A 27,092-nucleotide genomic window follows, 5' to 3' on the forward strand; every position below is an offset into this window, starting at 1 on the left:
AGACCACAGTTAAAAACATGGTATGTGGCAGTGACTGTAGTGGACAGACCACAGTTAAAAACATGGTATTTGGCAGTGACTGTAGTGGACAGACCACAGTTAAAAAAAGAAGGAAAACAAGAAGGAATTCCAAGTAGCCAAGAGAAGACCATAAGCTCACTGTAGCAGAACAGGCCTATAGTAATTACAATGAATAGAAGGGAAAGTAAGGTAACATGACTCAACACAGCAACTCATCTACAGTGAAGCAATCCAGTAAAAAAAACCAAGTAGGGTGTATGTGTGTATATGTATGTATGTGTGTATATGTGTGTATATGTATGTGCGCCTGTGTGAGCAAAAACGCATGCGTGCACGTGTGCCCATAAGTAAAGAAAAACATACAACAGAGAAGAAGTCTTCCTATTTGGATTCTTAATGTTACTCAGCATTATAATTCACTCATTTTAAAAATTACCCATTGAATTACTCAGGACTGTTATGCTTTTGTAACAGTCACATAAATCATTTCAAGGGACTGCAAATAAGTTTATTTCTCTCTTAGGACATATTCTGCTTCACTTAACTGAGGAGGACAGGGCATTGCTCTGTTCTCACTAAGCTAATCAAGATAATAAGGCCCTGCCGTCTTAAGCCTCTCATCTGGCAGCATCTGCACATAGGGAAAAGACTGGCAAGTTTTGCTTCTGATGTTCCAATGTAGCTGCAACATTATTTATTATCCAGAAAAGATAGAAAAATTAGAAAAGTTAGATATGTGTGAAGTCCAGTATTGATTTTAATATACATCTAACAAAATTTATCTCAAATGAAAATATAAATAAAGCCATGAACAATGCAGTCATCTGCTCTGGAAAGATGCTAGAGTTAAATTCCTGTGACAGAGCAATGGGTGGGTGTCTAGTGCAAGCTTCCTCCAGGTTCCTGCCTGCTGATTAGTAGAGGGAAGATAAGGATTAGTGTTCAATTCTGTCCATTTGTATATTCGCTTCAATCTGAACATTAAAAGAGTCTTAAACTAATGCATACTCTGTAATTTGTGGTTTTATATTTACTGTTTTAGCTAGCCTATATCAACAACACAAATGATGTGTTTCGTTGTGTCTTTAATTTTTGAGTTTGGATTGTGCATGTGGAAGTCTTTCCTTACATCATGAGTTCAGGGGTTGACCTAAGGCTGTCCGTGTTCACCCACTGAGCCATCACCACAGTCAGACCCAATCACGGTGGTGCTTTCATGCATGTATTCCTTGTACTTTGCTCAGATGGCCACAGCCTCCATCACTTTCTCCTGTCTCTTCATCCCCACTTCTGCAGGACCCCCTCCTCCCCATAAACTGTCCCCTCACTTTCATGTTATTCATGTTATTTTTAAACTAGAGTTTACATATAAGAGAAAATGCAGTTTTTATTTTTTTTTTGAGCCCAGCTTATTTCACTGAGTGATGGTCCATCCTGCAAGTGACAGAAAGCTTTATGGCCGAATAAAATTCCATTGTGTGCATGTGCATATTTTCTTTACTGACTGCTGGTGGCAGTCCAGGCTGATCCCTCAGCTTGCCAACTATGAACAATGGCACTGTAAATATGTGTGAGCAGTACCTCTACTTTATGGTGACTCCAATTCCTTCAGCTATATATCCAGGACTGCAATATATAACTAGATCAGTGTGATAGTTTAGGTTTGTTTTCCTTTGAAGTACCTCCATACAGATTTCTATACCAGCTAAACTAATGTACGTTAGTACATTAGATTGTCATCAGATTCTGTAAGAATTCTGATCCCCCATGAATTTGTTTTCATGTATCTACTTGCTATCTATGTTTCTTCTTTTGAGAAATGTCTGTTCATCTGCCTATTTGTCGATTGGGTAATTTAGAACTTGGGGTATAACTGACTGTTGAAAGCTGAGTCATAAATAGCTGTGGTTATCAGCAACAGACCTATATAAGATTGGTCCCATCAACATCCTACCACAGACAGAGGAATAGATCAGGAGGCCCCATCCTCCCTGAGGATGCAGTTAATGATCACTGAAGAGGGAGAGACATTTTCTTCCATGGTGGCCACTTGTAAAGTACCCATGCTACTGTGAACACTGCTTAAAGTAAAGGGAACAGCACTTTAGCAGGATTACTTTGGCTTTGGGTAGATCTACCATCTACCTTTTGTTGAAAGCCCATGTTGAGAAAGGAGTTTCTGATGACAGAATCCAGGAGAAGTTTCAGGAGACTAAGCAGCTAGGGAGATGGATCAGTGTTAGTGACTGCTGTGCAGACATGAGTTTGCTTTGCAACACCCTTGTAAACGCAGGGCCCAGCAATCTGTCTGTGACCCTGTGCTGGGCAGAAGGAGGTAGGGGAAGCTAATCCACTATGGCTTCTTGGTCATTCAGGCTAGCTACACTGGTGAGCTCTAGGTTCAGTGAAGAGATCTTGTCTCAAAACAAGAATGCAGAGAGCCACAACAGAAAACCCCTGAAACTGTATGTGTGCGCACCCACACAAAGAAAGGCAAGAAAATAGTTTTAATAGTTAAAGGAAACAATTTTGTCACTTCAACTGTTGGTCAACAAAGAAATATGGAAACTAATTACTTGTATCTTCTGGAAAACACTCTGAACCTGACAGACTTTAAGCTTCAACCTTTATCCCAATTGCCAAACATTCCCTTCTTTTCTGAGAAAATCTTAAAGTAAATTACTATTGAAAACCCTTTAGCCTGCTGTGGTGGTATAGCCAGCTGTAGCAATGTAGCCAGCTGTGGTGGTGGTAGTGAAGCTAGCAGTGGTGGTGGTGTAGCCTGCTGTGGTGGTGTAGCCAGCTCTGGTGATGCACTAAGGAAGCATAGGCAAAGCAGATGGTCTGAGTCCAGGGACAATTAGTCTACATAGTAAATTCCAAACAACAATAAAAGACCCTTTTAAAGTTTTCAAGATTTCTTAAAATTCCAGACGTGAGTCTTGGTGTTGTGTTCTATGCAGTGACATCACTTTGAATAAACAGAAGAAAGGTTATAAAAACTTAGCATGCACACCACCCGGCAGGAGAACATATGCCAGTTATTTCTTCTGCTTAAGTGAATCCATTTCAAACATCTAGATTGCCATCTTGAAAAAAGCTATATGCTTCATAAAATAATGAAACAAGATTTTGTACATATGATTACAGTAATATTCATAAGTAATATATTTATGAATAAATCTAATTCTGAACAAGATTGGAGTTTTTGAACAGAACTAATATTTTTCTCTTTCCCATTTTGTCTGTCTTCTGCCTTTGGCTGTGGCTCTGAGCACAGACCTGTCTGCTTCCTCCTTAGAAGCAGCTCAGAGAGAACATGACAGCTGGCTGCTATGAACAACACAAACAAAATTAAAATCAGCAGAAAATGGATCCAGTGTTTGAGGCATGCGCTCACTAAGCAAACTACCATGAAAGTTTAAATAAACTCAGCTAGCTCTAAATGCTTTCATTTGTAGTTCTGGAGGCAACTGAAGTGAGAAGCTATGATACCCAAGAGATGTAGGAGAAAGAATGTCTCCAACTGAAGAAAAGTAACTCACACAAATCTCTGTTAAAGTAGACTATTATATCATATTAATAATATAGCTATTATATTATAAATATAGCTGTCAGTTAAAATACCCACTAAACAAACAGTTCAGTCCTGTTTAATTTCAGAAAGTGCTTCCTACTCACAAGGGTAGAGACACTCAAAGTCTACAGAGCAAGCATCTCTTCGTAGAATGTATTTGCTTGCCATACAACAGCTCTGAAGAACCTGAGATGGGCTCAGAGCCACCATCTGGCAATGTGCGGCCAACACATCAGAGGCAACCTTGTTGGTATTGTTTAGCATATGTGGAAAACTATGAGGACAAAGACCCTTTCCCTCTCCCCCTCCTCATCCCCATGCCCCTCTCTCTCCATCTCTCTGTCTCTCTCCCCCCATCTGTGTGTATGTGTGTGTGTGTATGTGTGTGTGTGTGCGTGTGTGTGTGTGTGTGTGTGTGTGTGTGTGTATGTCTCAAAATTCTTAAATCACAGTAGTAAACCAGTATCATAGTTATGGCAGTGGCAGCAAGACATACAGGAATATCAATGAACTCCTAACATCAAAGTGGTCAATGACTCTGAACGAGCAGTATGCAGTCAAATGGGCATGGTCTTCAATTTCGCTCTGGAACTCTGAGACTGGGTCCTCATTTCTAAAGTTGAAAACTAATACTTAACTCCTATGGTTACTGTACATGAAAAACATGGCTATAACTGTGCCTAGTGAATAACATGTGCTAATTTATAGCAATTATTTTCCAGGAAAATTGATTTCTTTACACCAGTGGTTCTCAACCTGTGAGTCATGACCCTCTTGGGGTCATATATCATACATTCTGCATATCAGGTATTTACATTACAATTCATAACAATAGCAAAATTGCAGTTATGAAGGAACAAGGAAATAATTTTATGGTTGGAGGTTAAATGTTATTTACCTTTTTAAAATATTAATGTGTGTTTGCTTGTATGTATCTGTTAGGCTTGCAGACAGAAGTCTATCATGGCTGTCTTTTAAGAAGCTCCACTCAGCAGCTGACTCAGACAGATACCGACACCCACAGCCAAACAGTGGATGGAGCCTGAGGACTCTTATGGAAGAATAGGAAGAAGGATTGTGACTCAAAGGGGATAGGAACTCCACAGGAAGACCAACAAAATCAACTAACCTGGACCCCAGGGGCACTCAGAGTCTGAACCACCAACCAAAGAATATACACGGGTTGGATCAAGGCCTTTCTGCTCATATGTAGCATATGTGCATTTAGGCCTTCATATTGGTCTCAAACAACTGGACAGGGGCTATCCCAAAAGCAGTTGCTTATATGCGAGATATTCTACTAGCTAGGCTGCCTTGTCTGGCTTCAGTGGGAGAGGAATCTTCTGTTCAATGGCATCCTAGAAACACTCCAAAGCAAATACCTCACCTAATATCATTCCTAATAGGGACTATTCCTAGAATCAAACCAGAGACCACAACACACATTTAGCCTGGGTTAAGAATCAATGTATAATAATAGATTGACCACATACTTTATATTGTGCTGAGGACTGATGTCAATCGGACTTCTCAGTATTCTACTGCAAACATCACAATCACAAAACAAAGTCTTCTTTAAAAGAAAATCTTAAGGGGATGCCCACACTTACTTCTCACCCAACATAAGCCATTTACTCCCTATTTAGTAACGTGAAACATTAACTAGGTAGAAATTAGTGTATACTCAAAAATAAGTCACTAACATCTAGATTTTATAGGCATTGTAGCTTATCACAAGAAATTATTACAAACGCATGCCAAGTTTTAATTTGAAAGGAACTATTAATAGCTAGCCATTGCTAAGCTTACTCTTTGCCAGTCACTGTGCAAAGCATCGATTAACTACCATCAATCCCATCCTAATCAATAGCATAGGTACTAAACATTTGTTGAAGACAGAACAGCTAGGCACAGAGAAGGTCTTGGTAGTAAACAGCTGAGTTTCAAAGGTCAGCTGTCACCATATTGCATTCTATAAACTTAATCAGCCATTCTTATAAATCTTCCCAGGTTTAATCTTATATTTAACACAACTGAACACATTAATTCCTTAAACAATACCTGAAATAATTAAGTAGCATAAAAATGAATAAATCCTCTGTTTAGGTCAACAAAATTTTCAACTGCCTCAATTTACATTATTATATAGTTATTATACATTATTGTATATGTTATACATAGCACATACTATTAAATATTATATAGATTACGTACAATATATATGTGTATATATATACATATATATATACACATACATACATTGTTATAATAATTACCTTTATTATAATAGAGCTATTGCGTTTTGGCTTATAGGATTTGAGTTTTCCAAAATAATTTAAAGTATAGAATCTCATCTATGCATTTTCTTTATTTTAGCTCTTCTTGTCAAATGAATAAGCAATATAAATATATCATATAGTACAAGAAAAAATAGAAAAAAATGCAAGAAAAAATAGAAGAGACAAACTATTTTAAATGTTGCCACTACCATTAAATGCTTATAAAGGCAATTTTGTTTTATAGGGATTAGTCACATGGCTATGTTACATCATGTCAAAAATGACTCTCTTTCTCCCTGAGAAACTCTACAACAGTTAGAACTTGACTGGTTTGCTCTGGCTCTATGGTGCTGCACCCCCTTCTGTACTATACCTCAAGAGCTGCGCTTGAGGTATTGAAGAGAGCTGAGAAGTGCTGATTTGGGGAGCAAAAATAACCAAAGCATAACATGACTTATTGGGGAAGACATTATAGTATTTTTCAAGCACTCCCAAAGTGGGAATCTTCTACAAAATGGGTTTAGGAATTATACAGACATGTGAAAACAATTCTACTATGGTCCTGGAAGATTGTTTGTTTGTTTGTCATTTTGAAATAGAAGAACAATGAGAAATAAGAATTTTTATATCCAACTTTCAATACTGGAAGTTTCAGCAGCATTAGACAAGCTGAGTTTAGAAACAAAAAAGTACATGTAGACGAACTGTCATTTTGCTATGTTACATACAAAACCTTTCATTTTGTTATAAAGTTTAAATGGACTTTAACAGTCAGTGTAGGTTTTGGGTCAACCTTTACAATATGGCATTGAATAGGGACATTAGCAGCTTGTGAGAAATGTGTTCCCCCAACACACACACACAAATACAGGCATGCACAAAACCTGAAACACCATGATAAAAGAGAGAGTTATTTTAATATATGACATAACTATTTATCAGCACAGTGTTGGTTCATATCAGCACTGATGATATGTCTCTTTCTCCCCAGATCTCATGAAAAGACCAAGTGGGACCAGTGAGATGGCTTAATGGGTAAAGGCACTCACTCCAAGCCTGGCGATCTGAGGTCAGTCCCTGGAATCCACATAGAGGAAGGACAGAATCAACTCCCACAGGCTTTCTGTCCTCAACACATGTGTTTTGGTGCACAAAAACAAAATAAATATATAAGTAATATGTTTTTACATTTTGTTAAACAGTGACCTTAGCCATTACTACCTATCAATTTCTTTTAAAATTTCAAATTATTAATAAAAATGGTATAATTTCAGAAAGCTTAATAATTCATGCTTTTAAATATAGTGTGTTACAAAGAGTAATTAAAATAAATCAATTATGCCCTACAGATACAATAGAAATGACACTAAGAATCTCCTAGAACCAAAGTACTTTTTCAAAATTTTTATTTTAGGTGCATTGTCGTTTTGCCTGTGTATACGTCTGTGCGAGGTTGGACTACCTAGAACTGGAATTATAGACAGTTGTGAACTGCCATGTGGGTGCTGAGAATTCAAACTGGGACCTCTGGAAGAACAGCAAGTGCTCTTAACCGCCCAGCCATTTCTCCACCCCCTTAACCAAAACACTTTTAACAACGTGAATTAACCCTTACCGACTCCAGAGGATATTGACTCGACATCAATGTCATGTGCCCTTCTTCTTGCCACTTCAGCCAATGCCAGTTCACCCGTATCCAGGGCAAGGTAATGAATATCCTTTGGAAATAAAGAGACAAAGGATTGACTAAAATGTAATCTTGATAAAGTTATAAAGTGAGTCCAAGAAGAAAAACTCTTCAGATAACAAAACAGATATGGACAATCCTTTTTTTCCGTTTTAAATTTATTGGTATTCTTTACCAGATGAGGGTAATTTTTCTTTGAGAACATGGTTGTAAATAATTATTTTAAACCATAAGGTAAAAAGCATGATTCTAGTAAACTGACACTAACACTTAGTTTTATGAAAAGTTAAAACTTTACTTGTGCCTGTGTGTGTATAGCTAAGGATTTAGTGGGTAAGGGAGTTTCTACACACACACACACACACACACACACACACACACACACACACATGCAGTTGCTATGTGTTCCAGGCTGGTCTCAAACTCTTAAGCTGAAATGATCCTCCCTCCTCCTTCTACCTTTCAAGTAGCTTGTCCAAACATTGTATGCCATTGCATTCTCTCTAAGAGAGTTGACTATAATTATACTAAGTTCTCTACAAGGAATATTACATAGAACTTTATTTTTATGAGCCTCAAAAATATGTGTTAACACTGATACTACTTTTTAAAACTCAGGTTACATATAATTATTACATATATTATATAATGTAATTCCAGTCTCAATTTTTTTAATCTAGTAGAAACCCAAATCATTATAAGTGAATTGTTAATTATAAAAACTGAAAGACTTCAATGGAAACTATTTGTACATACTGAAGCTAAAGAGGAAGGAGCTGATCTTTGATCTCAATGTTGAAGGATTATATTAGCAGAAAGCAGCAGTGTAAAGGCCAGCTGGTGCATGTATGTGAAATGCTTGACCCGCTCTGTGAAGGGATACAGGTATATCACATAGAAGACACGTTGGACGTGCAGAAGAAAGTAGTGGAAATTACAGTGGATAAACACAGGAAGTACATGCTGAAAAGAGCTCTAGAATGTGCAGAATGGTCACAGGAATGAAAATTCTACTGCAATAAAAATGGAAAAAGGATATAAACAGGCAGTCTATAATGAATAAATATAAATGCCCTATAATTATGTAAAGATATTTCATATTATTCAAATAAATGTAAATCAAAAAAACTAATTTCTGAATTTTTGAATTATATGAATTTATAGGAAATAAAATGTCATACTTTGATATATGCACAGTATGCAATGAATCATCACATCAGAGAGTTAACATTCATATTGGCTAAGTTTCTAAAAGTTAATGATTGGTTGCAAAGCTTTGGGAAACAAGCACATTTACTTAGAACACAGTTACTAAAGACTTTAGAGATTAGGGGTTAGCAAACTGTGCCCAATGTGTCAGACTAGCCAGTGTTGGCACATTCCTTAATGTAAGAATGGCTTCTAAATTTTTAAATGGTTGAAAGATCTGTGTTCAACCACCGGCCATGAACTTTGAAGGGCTGTGGAATTAGCGTGAGCTGCAGACTTGAAAATGTTTTAAACTAAAATTACAAGGGAAAATTGCTTCTGTGAAACACACTGTGATAAAAATCATTCTGATGAGAACTAAGGTTGTTTGAATTGCAAGTCATGCCAGGACTACACTGTCAAGGGATGTGTTTTTTAAAGTGATATCTTCATTCCTATAAAAATTCCCAGAAATATATTGTAATTTTAAACCAAAGCAATGTTTTTCAGGTCTGTATGCATGTATAGAAAAAAATTACATATTCCGAAAATCCATTTGGTGCACAATTGAGGAGCTTCTACTAGAAATGATTTGCAATGTAATGACATGCTAAAGACATTCTAGCCTTTCAGTTAATAGAATTCTAAAAATGCTTCCAACCTGTGAATGTACTCAATGAAAGCCATGTCTCATGGATACATGCTAGCATTTGACAGTAGTGGTATATATGTGTGGAAAGATATTTGCAAAGGTTTTTGAACTATGGAAGTCTCATCATAAGTCAGCATCAACAAATCAACCTTTATGATAAATTGGAGGTTTGGGACCACTACTGTTATAGTTCAGAAAAGCTCCACTTTTCATATTTGTAAACCTATATTCAGTATACATAATTATATGATATTTTAAATTTCACCAATAAAATGTTTATGGAGGGGTATGGGAGATAGCTAGGTGAGTAAACGACTTGCTACACAAGCTTAAAGAGAGAGGATACACAGAAACTACATAATGTTCCCTCCAAGAAACACACTTCATTATCAAAGATGATGCTACCTTGGAGTAAAAAGATGGGAAAAGGTATTCTAGCAAGATGAACTAGGAAAAGATGAAGTCAGAGCTAATTCAAATACTGAACAAAGTAGACTTGAAACCAAAGCAAGACAGAAGTAATAAAGAAAGTCACTACATATTAAGGGAACAATATATAAAAAGCACATTTCAACTCTAAACATATAGGCACCAAACATGGTAGTCAATTTCATTAAACAAATATAACTAGATATGAGGTAATATATTAATGGAAATCCAGCAGTAGTGGGTATCTTCAATATTCCACTATCACAAATAGGTCATCTGGATTAAAAACTGAAGAAAAAAATGGAGTTTAATGATACCACGAATCAACTGGACCTGACATACCCACAGAACATTCTGTACAAAAGAATACACTTCCTTCTCATCAGCCCATGGATGTACACTAATTCATATATCAGGACACAAAGAAGGTTTCAGTAGCTCCAATATTCTATTTCACCACATGAAATGTTGGAAATAAACAGCAAGAGAAAGTAGAGAAACTCACTGAGATTACACAATCTAACGATGAATAACAAATGGGCCATAGAAGAATTCAAGAAGGAAATTTAGAACTTCTAGATTTAAATGAAAATGAAAACACAACATACTAAAATCTTTGGGATACAAAAACCATTCCTAAAGCCGGGCAGTGGTGGCGCACGTCTTTAATCCCAGCACTTGGGAGGCAGAAGAAGGCGGACTTCTGAGTTTGAGGTCAGCCTGGTCTACAGAGTGAGTTCCAGGACAGCCAGGACTACACAGGGAAACCCTGTCTCAGGAAAAACAAAAAACAAAAAAACAAAAAACAAACAAACAAACAAACAAAAAACAGTCCTAAGAGGGAGGCTTATAACTATAAACTAAAAACAACAACAAGAACCACACACACAAGAAAAAACAAACAACAAAAAACCACACAAAAGAAAAAGAACAAACAAACAAAGACCTGAAAATACAAATCAATAACTTAATGATGGGCCTTTGAGAAAACCAGACAAACACAAAAGTAGTAGTCATGGAGAAATAATTAAGACAAAGACAAAGGTTAATGAAATAGAAACAATCCTTAACTGAATTAACCAAAAGAAAGAAGAGCCAAACAAAAAACTTTAGAGATGAAAAGGGGAGACATCACAAAAGATACTAAGTGACTGTTGATTACTCAACCCTAAACAGGACATTAATACAACCACTTCCAAGACTCAAGGAACACTAAGAAAATGGGCAGAAAGAACATACAAGTTGGATGCTGGGGAGAGGGCAGGAAACATTGTCATTGGGCATGACATGGCCTTTGCACTGGGGGTGGTGAAGCTTAGACCTAGTGGGCCACAAAAGTGAAACAAGAAGAAGGATTTGGGGGTGAATACATTAAAATACATTGTATGAAATTCTCAAAGAATTAATAAGACATTGTTTTAAAAGTGAAAAAAATATGGGAGTAGGAGTGGCACTTGTATAGGAGGGGCTGGGCCTATCAAGAGGGAGAGGACACAGGAGGGAGGGCTCAGTTTGTGTGTTGACAATGTACCATATGTACACATGTATGATGTTCTCAAAGAATGTTTACTATGTATCAAATGCTGAGGTAAATTGGCTTAGAAACTTAGTGAAGTTTAAACTTTGTCCCTTCTTACTTGTCTCAGCTTTTCCTGTACACAAGCTTCAATCAGAAAACATAAGTTTTTTTCTAAAGAACTACACAGGCACAGTGGCATATGCCTATAATCCCAAAACTCAGTAGGAACTAGTGAAAAAACAACTTTAAGTCTAAATTTCATAGGAGAAAATAACAAATATAAAAGCAGAAATAAATTAAACATAGGAGTGGGACAAAAGAACAAACAAGCTGAAAGCTGGTTATTCTGAAAAGACAAAAGTTGACAAACTTATTGCTAGACAATAAAAAAGAAGATTTGAATACAATAAGAAATAGAAGAAATTACAACTCATAGCAAGAAATTCAAAGGTTTATTAGATAATAAGGGCAACTCTACACCACGATTCTTTGAAACTTTCATATACAATTTTGATATTTGAGAAGAAATTTAAGAGTTGCTAGAAAAATCTTCAAGAATAGGAAATCTGAATAAAAGTTGGTTCCTGACTCACCTTTGCTTACCAATACCCCAGATGAGACAAGCTCCCTTGCCTCAAGTTTTTAGACCTTGTGGAACAGAGAATCAAAAAGAGAAATTATAATGACTCTTGTATTTTTCTTAAATGTGACCAGTTATTCGGACTCAATCATGGTCTGGTCTAGAAATCAATATAATATTGGAAATAACAGTCTTCATTTGGAAGGCTGGTTCTGGACATTTTCAGAGACATATTTAGAAGTTAGCTGCAGTTCTCTATGATGTTATGTTAGCAAGAGATAAAGTTGGAACAGGATCTGGATTTCAAACAAGTACTAGTACATGTGTTAAGGCTCTTTAAATTGTCAAGTTAAAAATGCTTTTGTTTCTTCTATGGTATTTAATGTAAGTTGCATTGATTGTATACTTTCTAATTGTGTTAGTGTGTTGAAACCCGGTATGTCTGTTACGGAGGTCTATCAACCAACTTTTGTTTTATTGCCCTGAGTATCACAGAACCTTGGTCTTCTGGAAAAAGTTTGCAAGTAAGTACTGGAAGAAGTGAGTCAGGCTTTAAGCAGAAGCAAGAGGATAGTGGGCTTGATTATTGCTGGTATAACAGCTTTAATTACATTAATTGCTAGTACCATTGCTTCTGCAATTATTTTGACACAAGAAGTTAAGACAGCTAATTTTGTTAATCATTTAGCAAAGAATGTTACTAATGTGTTGAATATACAAGAGGATTTAGATAGGCATTTGGAACAACGGATGGATTCTCTTTATCCTATTCAAATTATTGGAAGGAGGTTCAGAGTTTAAGAGTAATGAGCTATCTTGAGGGTCATGCCAAATACCATTGGATTTGAGTTCTAAAATTTACAGTGGTAGTCATTATAATTAGGAAAAAGTTTAAAGATACTTGTAGGGTATTTGGCATAATTCTAACACCTCTCTGGATGTTTTAACTTTGCATAGTGAGCTTATGAATTTAAAGAATGCTGTTCTGCTGAGCATTGATGGGGTAGATACTGCTAATAAAATTACTCATGGCCTGAGATGAGTTTCTAATTTGGTCAAGCTTCAAGAATGGCATATATAGCTTGATTATGCTAGCCCTTTTTGTCCTGGGAATACTCTTATTCCTGCTCATTGTATTAAAGCTTGTCTTTAACAACATCAACATGTTTGTAGCCAAAGTACATGGCTTTAACCTAAATATGGAACCCTAGACAGAGTTATTAAATTAACAGGCTGGCAAACCAAGAACACGTAAGATTCTGCACAGAGCCTTACCAACCTAAGACAGAAATGCAGTGCTTTTGATATTGCATATTCCATTATGGGTTAGGAAGGCATTCTTGTCAGAATGACCTAAGACAGGCTCAGTCTTGTTTATGAAATAAGAAAGGAGGAGAGGCTTTTGGGACTGCTTGGCAAGAATCTGACAGGGTCAAGGACAAGGAAATGGGCTGCTTGGCAGGAATATGGCATTGGCCAAGGACAAGGAAGGGGGATTCAGGCAGGAAGTTAACATTAGGCTAGAATAAAGAAGTAATTTCAGGCAGGATTCTAAATATTAGACTAGAACAAAGAAGTAATTTCAGGCAGCAATCTAAACTTTAGGCTAGAACAAGGAAGTAGGCTTCAGACATGAAATGACTTTGGGCTAGGACAGGAAAGTTGGCTCAGATATTTTGGTCATCCTGATAAGCCCTCAGAAACAATGATCACAGGAGTGTTCATGGAATTTCTTTATTGCCTTTCTTGTTCTTTGACTATTTGTGTTTATTGTCTTGCTTGTGTCTTGAGTATTTGCCTCTATTGTATTGCTAGTTCCTGAACCTAGAACTGACTTTAATACTTGCATGTAATTAAAATGGTATAAAAGCAAAAAGGAGAAGGGGGGATGGGATGGGGGTTTCTAGCAAGGGGAAATGGAAAGGCATCTGAAATGTAAATACATAAAATATTCAATAAAAAATATTCCTTAGCAACTCAGTTAAAAAAAAAAAAGTTGGTCCTTAAACTGAAAAGGTATAATAAAGGAAACACTTAGGAGAAGAGTTCCAGGACATGGGTCTAAAAAAATAGGACTCATAAACACAGATAAGATCAACAACAGGAAAGCAGGACTCCAGCACACTAAAGGTTTCCTCCTAGCAAAGGAATCCCCTAATACAGCGAAAACACACATGGATTGGGGCCAAATATTTGAAAACCTCACACTTGCTAGAGGCTAACATCTGAAACACTACCCTGATCTGATTATCATGTTATATAAGTATTCTGAGTTATTATATTCTACCTTTATGTCCTCTACTATCCTGTCTTGTTCCTCTTTGTCCTCTTTAGACATTTAGTTTCCCTTTACATCCCATCTTCTACTTCCACGCCATATATGTCTATGTGTATATATATATACATATTTGTATATATCTAGATTATATATGTCTAGATTATACATATGAGACCAAATACACACTATTTATGTAAGCATGACTTATTTTCCTAAATATGATGAACTATCAGTCCATCCATTTTCCTGGAAATAGGATAGTATTATTATTATTAGAGCTAATAAAATTCCATATTTTTTTCTCCAGGCTTTTTAGCATGCAGGGATAATAAATTTTGTCAAAGACTGTACATGTAGCTATTGGAGTCATCTTGTGATTTCTGATCTGAAGTCTACTTATATATTCTAAGACTCCCATTTCATTGATTTTCCTCAATGAACCACCCTTGTATTCCTGAAAGGAAACTAACAGTTCTTGGTGTATAATTTTCTGTGTTCTTTACTTTGGTATATTATTAAGAATTTTACATCTATGTTTGTGCTGGTTGGTTTTGTCAAGTTGACACAAACCTAGACATACCCAGAAACAGGTAATCTCAAGAGAGAAACTGTCTTTGTCAGACTAGCCTATGAGCATCTCCATGGGTTATGTGTGTGTATGTGTTGTTGTTGTTTTGTTTTGTTTTTGATTCATGGTTGATATGGAAGGGCTTAGCCTACATGAGTAAGAGGGGAAAAAATACTTTCCTCCCTAAGTCACTTCTGATCATGCTATTTATCACAAGAATAAAAACAAAATTAGAAGTATGTTCACTAGGAATATTGAACTTAAAGTTTATTTTGTTTTTTAATATCCTTACCCAGTTCTGGTGTCAGGGTAACACTGGTTAGCATGAGTTGGGTAATGGACTGTCCACTCTTATTTTCTTCTGCAGTTTGAAGAACACAACACCTTAAAGTGAATGTAACAGGGCATGGGATTTTCTTTGTTGGGAAATGTTTTCTGAAATAGTATGGTGGTATTAATGAGAATGGCCCCCACAAGCTCATATATTTGAATGCTAGTCACAGGTAGTCGAAGTGTTTGAGAAGAATTAGAAGGTGTGGCATTGTTGGAGGAAGTGTGTCACTGGGAGTGGGCTTTGAAGTTTCAAAATCCTACACCTAGCCCAGTGTCTGTCTCTGTCTCTCCCTGCTTTTTCTATGTCTCTGTCTCTGTCTCTCTCTCTGCCTGCTGCCTTGAGATCAGGATGTAGCTCTCAGCTACTTCCCCAACATCATGCCTGACTGTCTACTGCCATGCTCCCTACTATAATGGTAATGGACTAATTCTCTGAATCTATGAGCAAGTCCCCAATTAAATATTTTCTTCTATAAGTTGGTCATGGTCTCTCATCACAGCAATAGGTGAGATCTAATAATGTAGCCTAGACTGGTGACTCACAGCAATTCTGTCTCATCCTCCAAAGTAAAGGACTGTAAATATATGGCATCATGCCTTATTCTAGGAAACTACTAAAACTTCAATTTCATTGCTCATTATAGATGTTTAACTGTGTATGTATTTTTTATTTATTTTAGCAAATCTTCTACATTTATCCACTTCTAGATTCCCAGGCATTTGTCTTTATTTAATTTAAAAATTATTATTTTCTGTGTATGTATCAGTGTTTTGCTTGCAAAAATTTAAGTGTAAACTATGTGTTCTGATGCCACAGAGGCCAGAAGATGGCATCAGATTCCCAGAAAGTTACAGATGATTGTGACTACTGGGATGTGTTAGGTTAGGCTGTATGGCTGTTGGAAATTGAACCTGGGTCCTCTGGAAGAGGAGCCAATGCTTTTAACCAGTGAGCCATCCCTCTAACTCCCAGGTTGTTTTTTGAAAAATAAATTGTCATACTATTCTCTAATTATTCCCCTGGATTTCAGCAGAATCTGTTGTAGTGTCTATTTTTCCATCCCTAACTTTATTAGTTTGGGTATTCTCTCTTTGTTTTGGTAACTTTGAATAAAAATATGACAAACTTGTTTATTTTTTCAAAGAGGTCTTTGATTAAGGCTATGTATTGTCCTTTCAGTTTCCAGTTAATTAATTTATGCCATATTATTATTGCTTATAGCCAAGTGCCTTTGGGTTTGGTTAGTTCTTGATGAGAGGTTAGGATACATCATTAAGTTATTTTAAATTTTCTTGAGTTTTCTAGCCTCTGATTTTAGTGGGATTGCTTCAAGTTTCTCTCCATTTAGCTTGATGTTGGCAACTGGTTTGTTGTATATTGCTTTTACTATGTTTAAGTATGAACCTTGAATTCCTGTTCTTTCCAAGACTTTTAAGAATAAGGGGTGTTAAATTTTGTCAAATGCTTTTTCAGCAACTAACTGAAATGATCATGTGATTTTTTTCCTTTGAGTTTGCTTATACAGTGGATTTTGTTGATGGATTTCCATATATTGAACCATCCCTGCATCCCTGGGATGAAGCCTACTTGATGATGTTGAATGATCATTTTGATGTGTTCTTGGATTTGGTTTGCAAAAATTTTATTGAGTATTTTTGCATTAATACCCATAAGGGAATTGGTCTGAAGTTCTCTTTCTTTGTTGGATCTTTGTGTGGTTTTATTATCAGCATAACTGTGGCTTCATAGAATGAATTCGGTAGTGTTCCTTCTGATCCTATTTTGTGGAATAGTTTGAAGAGTATTGGAATTAGGTCTTCTTTAAAGATATGATAGAATTCTGCACTAAAACCATCTGGTCCTGGGCTTGTTATTGTTGTTGTTGAGAGAATTTTAATGACTGCTTCTATTTCTTTAGGGGTTATTGGACTGATTAGATGGTTCATCTGCTCCTGATTTAACTTTGGTACCTGGTATCTGTCTAGAAAATTGTCCATTTCATCCAGATTTTCCTGTTTTGTTGAGTAGTAGGATCTGATAATTTTTTTTTAATTTTGTGGGACTGCATAAGGGTATCCTGGGTCATGGTTGAGCAGGTACCTAGAACCCTGAGATTCTCCGTGGAATTCTTCGTACCAGCAGGAGTTCAGTCCCTCCCATCATCCAGGATCCTGAAAAGCAGTCACATAGATCTCCATAGAGTCACATAGGCCAGGCTATAGGCCTCAGGCCCTAGAGATTTACATACTAATGAAGGCCAGAGGGTAGAGCAAATTAAACATTCCTCCCCCCAGATCCTCCCCCTTTCTCCCTCCCTATATAACTCGGGACTGCCCTGAGTTTTGGGGGGTACACCTAGATCCATCTATTATCCGCCATGACAATAAACCTTTTTGTAACCAAGGACTTCCTTGTGTTACTGGGGCCTGCCACCGCCAAGGCCTCCGGGCTGCTAGAACCATAGGACCTCTTCTCTAATGTGGGACAGGCCACGGAGGTGGAAGCCCCTCCGGGGCTTGCACCCCTGTAGCGGCCTTCTTAAATTTTCCCCACATAATTTCATCGGTTTCTGTTGTTATTTCTCCCTTTTCATTTCTGATTTTGTTAATGTGGATACAGTCTCTGTGCCCTCCAGTTAGTCTGGCTAAGGGCTTATCTATCTTTTTCTCAAAGAATCAGCTCCTGGTTTTGTAGAGACTGTATTCAGAGGTTAGTTAGGCACAGTCCCTGGTTGAGGGATGGGGCCACCTACCCTTCTCAAAATTTTAACCCAGAATTGCTCCTGTCTAAAGGAAATACAGGGACAAAGAGTGGAACAGAGACTGAAGGAAAGGCCATCCAGAGACTGTCCCACCTGGGGATCTATCCCATATGCAGCCACCAAACCCAGATACTATTGCTGATGCCAAGAAGTGCTTGCTGACAGAAGCCTAATTTGGATGTCTCCTGAGAGGCTCTGCCAGAGCCTTACCAATACAGATGCAGATGCTCACAACCAACCATCAGACTGAGCAAGTGGACTCCAATGGAGGAGTAAGGGGAAGGACTGAAAGAGCTGAAGGAGTTTGTAACCCCATAGAAAGAACAACAATATCAACCAACCAGACACCCTAGAGCTCCCAGAGACTAAACCACCAACCAAAGAGTACACATGAAAGGACCCATGCCTCCAGCTGCATATGTAGCAGAGGATGGCCTTGTCTGGCATTAAAGAGAGGGGAAGTGGTGGGGTGAGAAACGGGTGGTGGAGAAGCACCCTCATGGAGGCAGGGGGGTTGGATGAGGGGTTTTCAGAAAGGAAACCAGGAAGGGGGATAACATTTGAAATGTTAATAAATAATCAATAAAAGATTTAAAAAATTTTCTCTGAGTTTTCAATGTAACTATAAATTTTTCTTGTATAACCACTTTGCTGTATCCCAAAGGCTCTGATACAATATACTTTAATTTTTTCTTGATTTGAGGAGTGTTTTAATTTCCTCCCTCATTTTGTCAATGAATCATGAATCATTCAGTAATGTGCTGTCATTATGCTCTAATAGAAGACACAACTTTGATTCCCAGCACCCACAGAGTTGCTCAAACTCATTTGTAACTCCAGATTGAGATGACATAACGTCCTCTTGCCCATGAGTACTGTATGCACACTATGCACACACATACATGCAGGATAAACATTCATATACATGATATAAATATTTAGAGAAAAAATTATTCTAAAATAATGTACTATGAGTCTCCTATTTTTGATGGTTTTTACAGTTTTTCTTGCTACTAAATTCTAGTTTTCTTCCACTATTATGTGATGAAACATAAGAAGTTATTTGATGTTGTGTACTTGGTAAGATTTGCTTCTGGTCCAGACAGTGCTGTCTTTTAGAGAGGCCCCCTAAGTTGCTGAGATGATACAAATTCTCTATATGCTACATGAAATGAATTTATATTCTCTGTATGCTGTATGAGATCAATGAATATTCTCTATACACCGTGGAATACTCTGCAAACATTATGTTCATCTAAAGGTGTAACTTAAGTAAAATTTTTGTTTCTAGTCTGAAAGGCTTACCTATATGTCAAATAAACTAGTATTATTGCAACACTTATGTGACATTTTATATCCATTAGTGTTTGTTTAGGAAATGGTGCCAACATTTGGAGCATTCATATTTAGAACTGTTGAATCTTCTAGCTGTTTTTTTCTCTTTTTCACATGCACTGGACATCTCTCTTTCTCTTCTAATATGGTTTGAAGCCTAGCCAGGAGCAGAATAACTTGCACAGCTGTTTCAGCTGTTTTCCTGATAAATTTACTTCCTTCTTTTCACTTTCAGTCTGTGACATCCTTTACTAGTGAAGTGAGCTTCTTGAAGACAAGAAATAATTGAACCTTCTTTTTAAATCTAGAATCTAGTCTGTATGTTTTAATTGATAAATTGGTGTTATTTATATTTATTCAAAAAGAACTGTTAATTCTTCTAATTCTGTTGCTTGTTTTCTGGTTTGGTTAATGTTCAGTTTTTCTTTCTTTCCTATAATTATTACTTGTAAAAATGAGATTATGTAATACATTATGTGGATTATAGGAGGAATGAATACATGTTGTTGCTACATTCTTACATTAAATATAAGAAATACCATTTGAAAAAAAAATATGGTCATAACTTACAGACATGTATCATAGAAGAGCAGGAGGGTATATAGAACACAGCTTTGGACATGCCTGTAAGGGGATTTCCAGAGTGGTATAACTTAAGAGGAAAGACCCACAGTGAGTGTAAGCAGCACCCTCACACACAGTGGGCACATGAAGATGGGGGAAGAATGAGGGCTGAGCATCAGCAGTCATTCTCTCTGCCTCTTGACTGAAGACTCAATGTGAGCAGCTTCCTAATGACTCCACTGCTGTGATCTCTTGACCACAATGCATTCTACCCTCCCAAACCATGAGCCAAAGCAAACCCTTTCCTTTTATAAGTTGTTTTTAGTCATAAAATGAGAAAAGTAACTTAACACATTCTGGAAATACCAAATGGGCAATAAGCTGAGTTTGCAAGGGCCTACCTACAATCCCATCACTTCAGAAGTTGAGGCAAGGAGATTATCACAAGTTCAGTGCTGCCTTGCTTAAAAAAAAAAAAAAAAAAAAAAAAAAGTCGGCTACTGCTGGAAAGATGGCTAAGTGGAACTAAGATTTTAAGAAATACACATGAGAAGTAGCAACCAAATGCAATGCTGAGCTCTGTGTGCATCAAGAGGAAAATCCTTGTCACAAGTAACTTATTGTCAGTCTTTAAAAAAATATCAGGATAAGAAATATCAGGATAAGTGTTTGTATTTTATTTAGTCTGCATATCTATTTTTAATAATGAAGGGTGGCAAAAACAAAACAAAGAACAACAACAAAACACAAAGAAACCTCTAGAGTTAGGGACACTGTTCCACTGGAAGAGTGTTTGCATAAAAAGCATTCATAAGCATGAGAAAGGAAAGAAAGGAAGAGGGCTCAGGAACAAAGTAAAACATGGGTGTCAGTCCTTGAGCAAGAGTTGCCAAGCCATGAATCTTGATAGGTAGTATTGGCATTGTCACTAAATGTAAATATTGGTAATTTCCAACTTGATTGCACTTTTAGCCCAACAGCTATTCTAGTTGCTTTTCTGTTGTCATAAACACCACAACCAAAAGCAACTTGGGAAGGAAAGGGTTTATTTCAGCTTATACTTCCATGTCTATCCATCATTGAAGGGATTCAGGGAGGGACTAAACAAGGCAGGAACTTGAAGTAGAACCATGGAGGAACTCTGCTTACTGGCTTCTTCAATGCTAGCTTTCTTGTACAACCTACATCTACTTGCCTAGGGATGGTGCTACCAACAGTGGGCTGGTCCTTCTTACATTAAGAATCAATCAAAATAATTCCTCACAGACATGGCCATAGAGCAGGCTAACTGAGACAATTCTTCAATTGAGGTTTCCTCTTCAAAGTGACTCTTGTATTGAGTCAAGTTGACAATAAATGCTAAACAGGACAGCTGAAAATGTCCTTAAAAAGTACATTTTAAGGATTGAGGGTATGAGTAAGTGCAGAGAGCTTACTTCAAATGTAAAGAGTCCTAGATTCCATCCCCTGAAATTTAAAACAAAACAGAACATGTTTTTAATTTTTAAGGCATATTTTATTAAGAGAATTATTGGATGAACTCCAGGATATATAATTTAAAAGAATAATCATAAACTTCAAAGAATTCATGGAGTTTAAAAAAGGCAAAAATATCCCAATGAGCTTAAAGAGAATGTAGTCAAAGAGAATCAATGCCTGAGTAATGCTCAACAAAACACAAAGATAAGGTTGAATAAAATGATAAGGAAAATCCAGGATTTGACAACCAAATTCAATAAAGAAGTAGAAATATTTAAGGTAGCTCAAGCTGAAAGACAAACAGAATTTAAAACTAAATAATTCAACAAGAATACTGAAGGGAAAGCCATACCAAAAAAAAAAAAAATGGATCAAGAAGAAGATAGACTATGAGGACTTAAAGGTAAAATAGAAAATTTAGACCACACAATCAATGAATATAAAAAAATGTAAAAGTACAGGAAATGAATATGCAGAAATTGTGGGATAATATGAGAAGACCAAACATTCAAATTTTACACAGAGATAAGAGGATCCCAAGTCAATTACACAGACTAGATCTTCAACAAGTTTAAAGAATAAAACTTCTCCAAAGTAAGAGAAGACACACCCATTCAGATACAAAAAGCATAGAGAGCACCAAATAGACAAGAACAGAAAAGAAATATCCCCATGTCCTCTTAGTTAAAGCACTAATAATAAAAAACATGGAGTACTGAACACTGTAAGAGATAAAACACAAGTCACATAAAAGAAAACTCATTGGAATAATAGCTGATTTCTCAAATGGAAACAGTAAAATCAAAATAGGATGGAGTAGTGCACTCGAATTCATAATAGACCATGGACATTAACCTAGAATACTCTACCCAGCAAAGCTACATGCTGCAGTTGAGGAAGGAAAACCTCTCCATTATACAAACAGGCTAAAAGAATTCATATCCAGGAGAATAACCATAAAAAGAATACTGGAAGCAATACTTTAGACTGAAGAGACGATAAGTATAGCCAGGAGGCTGTAGGAAGCAAACAAACAAACAAACAAACAAAGCTGTAATTATCGGAACACAAAGTAGATATAAAAACTAAAGGAGGAAAAAACCCATATGTCATCAACATACATTTTTAAATAACAACATTAAGGATCAATTGCTTTGATTTCCAATCAAAAGAAACAGGTTAGATGAATACATGAAGAAAAATCTATCTTTCTATTGTCTATAAAAATCTCATTTTAGATTCAAAGACATTCAGTAACTTAAAATGAAAGGATGGGAAAATATACTTCAACCAAATAGGACTGGGAATCAAGAAGGCATCATTACTCTAAAAGTTAACACTACAGACTTCAAACTAAACTAAATAGAAGAGATGAAGGACACTTCATTATAATCAAGTGAACAATTAAACAATAAAACATTACTATCCTACACATAGGAAGTAAATCCTGTTTTACTCAATTTCTTAGAAGGAGGAATTAAAGACACAGGTTTAACACCAAGCAATTAGCATTATGTGATTTGAATACCCTACTTTCTTCAACTGTCAGGTTACCTTAAAAATCAGAGAAAAAAATAATAATTAAATGGCACACATCAAATGAACCTAACATAACTAAGAATACTCCACCCAAACATGAAAGCTGATCATTGAAGCTTCTATAAAGCAGGCCATATGCCAGGAATGCAGAAAGATCTAAAAATTCTTATCTGACCATAATGAAACAAAACTCAAGATTGACAGCAAACAAATCTCTAGTAAATACACAAACTAATGGTGATTAAACAACTCAGTCCTGAATAGGCCAAAGTCCAAAGTAAGAAAGAAACAAAAACATTTAGTTTGATGTTGGCTACTGGCTTGCTGTATATTGCGTTCGCTAAGTTTAGGTATGGGCCTTGAACTCCTGATCTTTCCAAGACTTTTATCATGAAGGGATGTTGAATTTTGTCAAATGCTTTCTCAGCATCTAGTGAGATGATCATGTGGTTTTTTTCTTTGAGTTTGTTTCTATAGTGGATTACATTGATGGATTTCCGAATATTGAACCATCCCTGCATTCCTGGGATAAAACCTACTTGATCATGATGGATGATTGTTTTGATGTGTTCTTGGATTTGGTTTGTGAGAATTTAATTGAGTATTTTTGCACCAATATTCATAGGGGAGATTGGTCTGAAGTTCTCTTTCTTTGTTGGGTCTTTGTGTGATTTGGGTATCAGTATAATTGTGGCTTCATAGAACAAACTGGGTAGTGTTCCTTCTGTTTCTATTTGGTGGAATAGTTTGAAGAGAATTGGTATTAGGTCTTCCTTGAAGGTCTGATACAATTCTGCACTAAAACCATCTGGTCCTGAGCTTTTTTTTTGGTGGGGAGATGTTTAATGACTGCTGCTATCTTTTTAGGGATTATGGGACTGTTTATATGGTTTATCTGCTCCTGATTTAACTTTGGTACCTGGTATCTGTCTAGAAAATTGTCCATTTCATCAAGATTTTCCAGTTTTGTTGAGCATAAGCTTTTGTAGTAGGATCTGATGATTTTTTTCAATTTCCTGAGTTTCTGTTTTTATGTCTCCCTTTTCAGTTCTGATTTTATTAATTTGGATACTGTCTCTGTGTCCTCTGCTTAATCTGGCTAAGGGTTTATCTATCTTGTTGATTTTCTCAAAGAACCAGCTCCTGGTTTTGTTAATACTTTGTACAGTTCTTTTTGTTTCTACTTAGTTGATTTTAGCCCTGAGTTGATTATTTCCTGCCTTCTATTCCTCTTGGGTGTATTTGCTTCGGTTTGTTCTAGAGCATTCAGGTATTGGTACAGAGACAGGCAGGACGACTAATGAAATAGAATTGAAGACCCAGAAATGAACCTATAGACCTATGATCACTTGATCTTTGACAAAGGAGCTAAAACCATCCAATGGAAAAAGGACAGCATTTTCAACAAATGGTGCTGGTTCAACTTGAGGTCAGCATGTAGAAGAATGCAAACTGTTCCATTCTTATCTTCTTGTACAAAGCTCAAGTCCAAGTGAATAAAGGACCTCAACATAAAACCAGATACACAGAAACTAATAGAAGAGAAAGTGGGGAAGCACCTGGAATACTTGGGCATGTGTTCACAATTTCCCGAACAGAACACCAATGACTTATGCCCTAAGATCAAGAATTGACAAATGAGATCTCATAAAATTGTAAAGCCTACGTAAGACAAAAGACACTGTCAATAGGAAAAAACAGCAACCAACAGATTGGGAAAAGATCTTTACCAATCCCACATCTGATAGACGGCTAATATCCAATATGTACAAAGAAACCAAGAAATTAGACTCCATACAACCAAATAACCCTATTAACAATGGGTTACAGAGTTAAACAAAAAAACTCTCAACTGAGTTAATTCGAATGGCCGAGAAGCATCTAAAGAAATGTTCAACATCTTTAGTCATCAGGGAAATGCAAATCAAAACAACCCTGAGATTCCACCTCACACTAGTCAGAATGGCTAAGATCAAAAACTCAAGTGACAACAGATGTTGGCGAAGATGTGGAGAAAGAGGAACACTCCTCCATTGTTGGTGGGATCGCAAACTGGTACAACCACTCTGGAAATCCGTCTGGATTGGACATAGCATTACCTGATGAGTCAGCTATACCACTCCTGGGCATATACCCAAAAAATCCTCCAACATATAACAAGGACACATGTTCCATTATGTTCATAGCAGCCTTATTTATAATAGCCAGAAGCTGGAAAGAACCCAGATGTCCTTCAACAGAGGAATGGATACAGAAAATGTGGTACATCTACACAATGGAGTATTACTCAGCTATTAAAAACAATGAATTTGTGAAATTCTTAGGCAAATGGATGGAACTAGAAAATATCATCCTGAGTGAAGTAAGCCAATCACAAAACACACATGGTATGCACTCACTGATAAGTGGATATTAGCCCAAAAGCTCGCAATACCCAGGATACAACTCACAGACCACATGAAGCTCATGAAGAAGGAAGACCAAAGTGTAAGTGCTTTGGTCCTTCTCAGAAGAAGTAAGAAAATACTCATGGGAGCAAATATGGAGACAAAGTGTGGGACAGAAACTGAAGGAGGGGCCATCTGGAGACCATTTCACCTGGGTATCCATCCCATGTGCAGTCATCAAAGGTAGACGCTGATGTGGATGCCAGGAAGTACATGCTGACAGCAGCCTGATCTAGCTGTCTCCTTAGAGGTCTGCCAGACCCTGACACATATGGAGGCGGATGCTCACAGCTAACCATTGAACTGATCAAGGGGTTCCCAATGGAGGAGTTAGAGTGAAGACTGAAGGATCTGAAAGCATTTGTGGCCCATGAGGAGAGCAACAGTACCAACCAACCAGAGCTCCCAGGGTGTAAACCACCAGCCTGGGAGCACATAGGGAGGGACCCATGACCCCAACTATGTATGTACAGGAGGATGGCCTTATAGGGCATAGGTGGTAGAGGAGGTCCTTGGTCCTGTGAAGGCTGGATGCTCCAGTGTGGGGGAATTCGAGGGCAAGGAGGTGGGAGTGGGTGAGTGGGTGGGGGCACATCTCATAGAAGCAGGATGAGGGTACATAGGGTGGGCGTTCCTGAGTGGGGGTTCCTGGGTTGGAGGACATGGGGAAAGGGGATGAAAAATTAAAAATAAAAAAATCTATTTTCAACCTGTACAAAATTCATAAATGAATGAATGAATGAGTAAAAGAAGAAGAAGGAGGAGAAGGAGGAAGAGGAGGAGAAGGAGGAGGAGGAAGAGGAAGAGGAGAAGGGGGGGGGGGAGGGAGGGGGGGGGGCTAAAGGGAAGGGGAGGGGTAATGGGAGGGGGAGAAGGAGGAGAAGGAAGAGGAGGAGGAGAAACAAGGGGAATGAAAATTGACCATTAAGAGGGAGTGAGGAGGCCCTTCCGCCCCTGCCTGGTCCTTTGGGCTGGGGCAGACACAGAGTTGGTCTGCTCCTATCCTGTGGAGATACTGAATCCTGAGTCATCCTAGAGGAGCCATTGCACTCAGAGCAGCCAACACAGAGTTGGTCTGCTCCTGTGGAGATACTGAATCCTGAACCATCCTAGAGGAGCCACTGCACTCAGAGCAGCTGAGGAGCCACTGCACTCAGAGCAGCAGACACCAAGGTGGTTTGCACTTGGGAGACGTCGTATCCTGAGCCATCCTAGAGGAACCACTGCACCCAGAGCAGAAGGATTTCCAGATCCAACAGGTGGCCTAAGTCCCAGGAGTTCTTCCACCCAGGAGATTAGGATCATAAGACCACAGAGACATCTGGACTCTGAGGAGCTCTGCAACAAGGAAGATAACTGGAAATACAGACTCCAGTCTTACACAGTGAGGGCAGGTAACACTAGAGTTAACCAGATGGCGAAAGGCAAGCGCAAGAACATAAGCAACAGAAACCAAAGTTTCTTGGCATCATCAGTGCCCAGTTCTCCCAATATAGCAAGCCCTGGACACCCCATCACACCTGAAAAGCAGGATTCAGAATTAAAATCACTTCTCATGATGATGATAGAGGATTATAAGAAGGAAGTAAGTAACTCCCTTAAAGAAATACAGGAGAGTACAAGTAAACAGGTAGAAGCCCTTAAAGAGGAATCACAGAAATCACTTAAAGAAATGCAAGAAAACACAAAGAAGGAATTAAACAAAAATATTCAGGATCTAAAAATGGAAATAGAAACAATAAAGAAAGCTCAAAGGAAGACAACCATGGCGATAGAAAACCTAAGAAAGAGATCAGGAGTCATAGACACAAGCATCACCAACCGAATACAAGAGATAGAAGAGAGAATCTCAAAT

The 27,092-nt window shown here is 37.4% G+C and overlaps 1 protein-coding gene across 2 annotated transcripts in view; it reads right to left on the reverse strand.

Moving 5' to 3' along the window:
• Wdpcp (WD repeat containing planar cell polarity effector) overlaps positions 1–27,092 on the reverse strand; it is a 292,940-nt gene that overhangs the window by 82,203 nt on the left and 183,645 nt on the right. For both annotated transcript variants that reach the window (XM_028778483.1, XM_028778475.1), the window contains exon 14: positions 7,493–7,595. In XM_028778483.1, coding sequence (XP_028634316.1) covers positions 7,493–7,595 — 103 coding nt within the window. The remainder of the gene's footprint in view (positions 1–7,492; positions 7,596–27,092) is intronic.

Source organism: Grammomys surdaster, unplaced genomic scaffold, assembly GCF_004785775.1.
Source record: "Grammomys surdaster isolate TR1022 unplaced genomic scaffold, NIH_TR_1.0 67, whole genome shotgun sequence".
Classification (NCBI taxonomy): Eukaryota; Metazoa; Chordata; class Mammalia; order Rodentia; family Muridae; genus Grammomys; species Grammomys surdaster.